Here is a 6,297-nt window from a genome sequence, read left to right as displayed (position 1 = left end):
CACACACACACACACAATATTATTAATAGAATAGGAGGACATGAATTTAGGAAGGGGATTTAGGTGGCATGAGAGGGAGTTGGAGGAGGGCGTGTAAGCAATGGATATAATAAAAATGCATTGTACTCATGTATGAAGTTCTCGAAAAATAAAAATACATGGGGCTGGAGAGATAGCACAGCAGTTAAGAACACTGACTGTTCTTGCAGAAGATCTGGGTTCAAATCTCAGCACCCATACTGCAGCAAACTACCCATAACTTCAGTTGCAGGGGATCTGACAGCCTCTTCTGTCCTCCACAGGCATTGCACAACATGGGTGCACTTACCTACATCCAGACAATACACAAGAACACATAAATTAAAAATAATAAATAAAATTAAAAAAAAATATATGCTTAAGGGACTGGAGTGGTTAACAATTAGCATTCTTCTAGAAGACACAGGTTAAGTTCCCAGTACCCACATGATGGCTAACGCCTGTCCTTAACTCTGGTTCCAGGAGCTCTGGCACTCTCTTCTGGCCTCTGCAGGCCCCAGGCATGTGTATGGTGTGTGCACTTATGTTACATGCAGGTAAAACACTCATACAAATAAAATAAAAATGAATGAAATATTTTTAAATTATGCATAAAATTTTAAACAATATTTTAAAAATATTTTATCATTATTATTTTATGTGTATGAGTGTATTGCCTGCATATATGTGAGTGCACCCATGTTGTGCATTGCCCGAGGAAGTCAGAAGAGGGTGTCGGATCACCTGGAACTGGAGTTACAGATGGTTGTTAGCTGCCATGTGGGTGCTGGGAATCAAACTCAGGTCCCCTGCAAGAGCAGGTAGTGCTCTTAACTGTTGAGCCATCTCTCCAGCCCCTAAAACAATCTTTTTTATTCTTTTAAAATTTCATGTATATATACAATGTTTCTTGATCATCTTTACCTCCACTCTCTTCCTTCAGCTCCTCTGGGGCCCTTTCAATACATCTCCCAACTTCATGTCCTTTCTAAAATGTAAACATTTATTTTATTTTATTGTTTCTATTTTTTTTATGTGCATGCATGTATTGCCTGCACATAGGTAAGTGCACCTGTGTTGTGCAATGCCCGTGGAGGACAGAAGAGGCTGTCGGATCCCCTGGAACTGGAGTTACAGACAGTTGTTAGCTGCCATGTGGGTGCTGGGATTTGAACCCTGGTCTTCTGCAAGAACAGCCAGTGTTCTTAATCACTGAGCCATCTCTCCAGCCCCTAAAATGTAAAATTTTTATTGTTACTAAGTTTTAATCCACTGAGTCTAATTAAATGCATGGGTGTGTACCACTCATCAAGGGGTACAGGAAACTGCCCATGACTCTCTGTCCCCCCTAGCAGCCATCAACTGCCAATGACTCTCAACTGAGACCTCAGTAGCCCCTCCCCCATCTGTGCTGCAATTTCTAAGATAGGCTTAAATTTATGTCCATCCACCTACACCTCCTACCATGTGACTCATTGAGACAGCTCTGATCTCACTCTCCTCCTGATGTGACATCGACCGTTAACATTTTTACATGCTGTTTGTTCTTCTAGTCCTGCTCAAATTTTCTGTTAGGTGTTTAGAACTAAGCTGTGAAATTTCTATTACTGACCCACTATATTGATCAGCACAAAACTCCAACAACCTGGAATGCTGTGAAAGGAACTTGTGTATGGCTGCCACTCACTCAGCCCGGCCCCTGTCACATTCAGGGATGTTAAGCGTGTGAACTTGGGCATTGGAAATGTTTTGTGACACCTTGTCAGACTTAGGTTCTGGGCCAGTGCTGGATCAATCCTCTCTCCATCCTTTTGTTCACAGGTAAGGAGACCTGTCAAGGGAAGTAGCCAGGCCCGTCTCATTCGTTTGCATCTATCCCTGTCATCTGTATAGATATTATCATTTCAAAAGGCCTTTAGGCAATGGGTCACATGGGGCGACAGGTTTCTCTCCCCAAACTCCAGCCATCCACCCTCCACAACGCTCCTGTGACCATGTGGCTGGGTCCTGGGGTGGCCCCGTGAGCCAGGTATAGCCCTGGCTGTATTGTTTGGGCTATTCTCTGTTTGGACTATGAAATGGGTGTGTGTGGGCGGGGGAAATGACCGTTTTGGCCCCTCCTCTGGATTGTTGTAAGGATTAAATGAGAAGTTTTAGACCATTGCCTGCTGCCAGTAAGCAATTTAACGTGAGTGTTAGCTGCTGTCTTTGGTATTATAGGACCTGAAGAAGAAAACATTTGCTTACAGCGTGGACAAAAGATGCTGAGGATGGGAGGGGCATCTCTCTTCACTCTAGGGAAGTAAAGGAAGCCTTCTTAGAAGAGAAGCTTTCTGGTCGGTGCTGAGGAAAGGCGGGTGGCAGGGCAGAGCGTGAGCACAGCCAAGCAGAGGGAAGGGCACGCAGCAAAGGCTCAGAGATGAGGGCCAGGCATCAGGGGTTGGGAGTCTGGCCGCCGAGCAGGCAGAGTCCAGGTGGGGTCCGGCGCATAAAGGCAATTACTTCCTCACACGCAGGAGTTTGATCTGTCCTGTACAGAGGAGCCAGGTGATGGCAGTGACAAGACTTTCATTTATGCAGGTAATTAAGTAGCCCCTGTGTTCATTGCTCTCTGCTTCCTGACCGTCAGTGCTGGGAGCCAAACTGGATCTTCTGCTAGAGTCAACACAACCCCTGAGCCATCTCTCCAATCTGGTCTGAGCTCTCTGCTGTCCCTGGTCTGGAGGCCACATGAGGAGCTCTGTCACACATGCTCACCTTCACAGAGCCGCACCCCCACACCGTCACCTCCATGGAGAGTTGCACCCCATACTCTCACCTCATGAAGCTGCACCCTCATACTATCACCTCCACGGAGCCGCACCCCCACACTGCCACATCCTTACACCTTTATGCAGCCATTCCATTACACATCCTTCCTCTCTATCATGAACAAAATCCTTCTGAAACTATGATTCGAAATGAACATTTTCTCCCGGAAGTTACTTCTGACAAGTATTTTGTCACTGCAACAAGACAAGTAACTGACCGAAAATTATTGGAATTGAGAGAAGCATGCTGAGGGTAAACCAGATGCTGCAGTTCACGAGTCTTCAGAACTGGTTTGCAGGAGCCTTGCAAAGGGGCTTAGAGCTGAGGCTAGAGAAGGCCAGAGTGCTGTGAGCAGAGCTTATCAGGACGGGCTGATGAGAGTTTGGAACGTCAGAATTTGGATAGAAAGGGTGATAAAGACAGTGCTTGCGACCTTCCAAGTAAGACAAAAGCTGGATGGAGCTAGAGGCCATTCTGCCGGATAATTTGGTTTCAGTCTGCCTAGTCCTTCAAAATTGAGTGAATCTGAATTCAAAAGCAATGAACTAATTTATTTAGAAGTGGAAATTTCAAGACAGTGTCACAGTGCAGCTGTGGCATGGTTGTTACCTTCTGCTTCTTGCCGAATTTACAGTGGAAATCCAGAGGGACGTGTGAAGCAGAGAGGTGGAGATAAGGTGCAGTTTGATGAGAATAGGAGTTATAACATTCGAAGTTGTGTACAAACCAAGGGTCTGTAATCATTAAATGTTTGTTCCATTAAAAGAAAACACCAAAAACAGGGAAGAGAAAAAAATGAGTACATATTTGCATTGGAACAATAGGAAAGGTGGCTGGAGAGCTGGATCCCACCCGTCAAATGATCCCAGATGTACAAATGAAACTCATTTAAAAGAAGAGAGTCCCCAGGGCCTGCTGCTCGGACAGAGCCACCTAAGGAAATGTTTCCCCAGGTCCGGTGTGCAGGCACCCCAAGGCCGCTGTAGACAGTGTAGTGACGTGTCAAGTTGGCAGCAGAAGTTGGTATCATTCACCCAGAGCTGCCTTTATAAGCATGCAAGATGTAAGGGTCGTGGACATATAAGGGCTTGCTCCAAGGTCCCAGAGCAAAGCCCGTGAGACCAGGCAGTGTGCATCAGGATCAGAATTCCTGAAGAGAGGCCCCAAGAGACTGATGTAAAATGGTGGACGTGAGGAACAGATCCCTTCCGTAGGACATCTCACTGCTGGATGTGGGTCAGTGCCTGGTGCCACTGGAAGAAATGTGAAGGAGCCCTGTGAGAAACCCAGCCCAGCTTTAGACATGCTAAAGGAACTTGTTCGGGGCTGGAGAGCTGGATCAGTGGTTAAGAGCACTCGCCGCTCTCGCAGAGGACCTGGGTTCAGTTCCCAGCACCTACATGGTGGCTCACAACTGTCTGTAACTTTAGATCCAGGGAATCTGACATGCTCTTCTGACTTTCACAGGCAGTGCACTCATATGGTGCACTTACACACATGCAGGCAAAATAACCCTTACATATAAAATAAATAAAGAACTTGGTTAGCTGCTTACCCTGGCTGTTCCTTGGGCTTTGCCAAGAGGAGTCCCCAAGGTTGGCATGGGACCAGGTTGAGGCAGGGTGCACTCACAGAAGGGGTGTTAACCAGATGCCCTGAGAGGTCCTGCAGTCCTGGGAGCCCCTGCTTCTTGTCTCAGTCTCTTAGACATACATAAATAAAAACTCACACAAACTTTGTCTGGAATAAAACGTGGTTTAATTCCTTCCTGGGCGTGACCCTGTGAGTGTCCAGCTTCAGATGAGCATGTGGCCTGTCCTCCACGTCAGTAACCTGGCAACCCTGCTTCTTGCCTGGGGCAGTGGGTGGCAGTGCTCAGGGCGGCCAGCCCAGCCCACCAGACTTGCAGCCCGGAAGCCTCTCTGGCCCGTGTGGGCAGTTTTCTCCCACCTCCTCCTGAACCTCCACGTGGAACTAGCTCAATTTCTTTGCACAAAAGATCCAGAGGGCTGGGGCCATGGGCAAGGGGTGGGGAAGGTTATCAGGGCCCTTGAACAAACAAACAGGAGACGATAAAACACTGGCCAGTGGGACCTGGGCATTCTGCAGGCTGTCCGGGTGCAGTGGAGCAGACATGAGACCTCGAGGTGGCCCGCTCCTGGCAGTGGTCCTTGTCCTGGGACTGTGTGCTCTGGTGGAGGGCGAGAAACCTTGTAAGTGGAGACCACGGGCGATCCTGCAGGTGGGAGCTGGGAACCTCTCGGGGGTGTATGCACACATGGGGGATGCCAGTCCATCCCTCACCTACATTAGATGGGGCTTTCCCACTTGCTTCTCTGAAAGGAAGAACGCAGGGTAACAGCTTGAGAGAAACTAGAAAGCATCCTGTAGTGGGGGCTGCTGGGCAGAGCTCACTCAGAATCAAGGATGCCTCAGGTGCTGGGCTAGATTGAGGAGGGCAGGAGGGATGGCTGCCTACCGGCCCATCAAGCTCACCTTCCACCTTGAACTCCACCTGGCCCAAGCTGTCACTCTCTTTACAGAATTTTTGCTAGATTGTTTCTTTTTAACAAATGAAACGTTTTCAGTAAAGGCCTGTGGTTTCCTCACCAGGAGACCACCAACATGGACAAAATAAGATCCCATGTCACTCCTTGGGAAAACAGGATGATGGTGGGTCCCTGAGGCCTCCCACTGTGCATGTGAGGAGTAGGCATCTGGCACACTGGGCAGGGTTGACCATTGCTGGGTCTGTCTGCAGCTCCCTGCCAGTGCTCGAGGCTGACACCTCACAACAGGAAGAACTGTGGCTTCCCGGGCATCACCAGTGACCAGTGCTTTGATCTTGGCTGCTGCTTTGACTCCAGTGTTGCTGGGGTCCCCTGGTGTTTCCACCCCCTTCCAAGCCAAGGTAAGCTTTGAGGAGCCAGGTCCTCTTCCGGGCATCAGCTTAGGGCTTGGCCGCAGGGGCCAAGCCCAGAGCAGGTACTTGGAGGCCTGGTTGTTACTCTAAGGCTAACCCAGGCTAGTCAATAGGAAGCTCTAAATGTCTCCTCTGTGTCCACCCCCACCATCTCCATTACTAGCCTTTCAGCAGAAATATCAGTTTGCTTCATTTGAGGCAAAAAAAAAAAAACCCAAACAAAACAAAACAAAACAAAAACTCTTAGATTCTTTCTATATTTAAAGCTTTGACAGTAGTTTCCATGTGGTAATGGAGGCATTTGATAGGACATTAGAACCACTCCTGTAGACATACCTGATGTGAAGGTGTCAAGACTTCTGAGGGTGTTTTGGAATGGGTTTCAAGCCAGAGTATATGGTATAACTGCAAGGCAACACTGAGACATGCACACAGGGAACTGTGTGGAGTCTACCTCCGACATGCACGCAGGGAACTGTGTGTGGAGTCTACCTCCGACATGCACACAGGGAACTGCGGGGAGTCTACCTCTGACATGCACGCAG

The 6,297-nt window shown here is 48.3% G+C and overlaps 1 protein-coding gene across 1 annotated transcript in view; it reads left to right on the top strand.

Annotated features, from left to right (window-relative positions):
• The first annotated feature begins 4,929 nt into the window (after positions 1-4,929).
• Positions 4,930-6,297, top strand: part of Tff2 (trefoil factor 2) — a 4,132-nt gene continuing 2,764 nt past the window's right edge. The window contains exons 1-2 of the mRNA XM_029560766.1: positions 4,930-5,042; positions 5,591-5,740. Of these exons, the coding sequence (XP_029416626.1) occupies positions 4,964-5,042; positions 5,591-5,740 (229 nt within the window). The 5' untranslated portion in view covers positions 4,930-4,963. The remainder of the gene's footprint in view (positions 5,043-5,590; positions 5,741-6,297) is intronic.

This window comes from Nannospalax galili, unplaced genomic scaffold, assembly GCF_000622305.1.
Source record: "Nannospalax galili isolate Female #2095 unplaced genomic scaffold, S.galili_v1.0 scaffold652, whole genome shotgun sequence".
NCBI lineage: Eukaryota > Metazoa > Chordata > Mammalia > Rodentia > Spalacidae > Nannospalax > Nannospalax galili.
The sequence above is the reverse complement of the archived record's forward strand: the minus strand, read 5'-3'. Positions and strand labels throughout refer to the sequence as shown.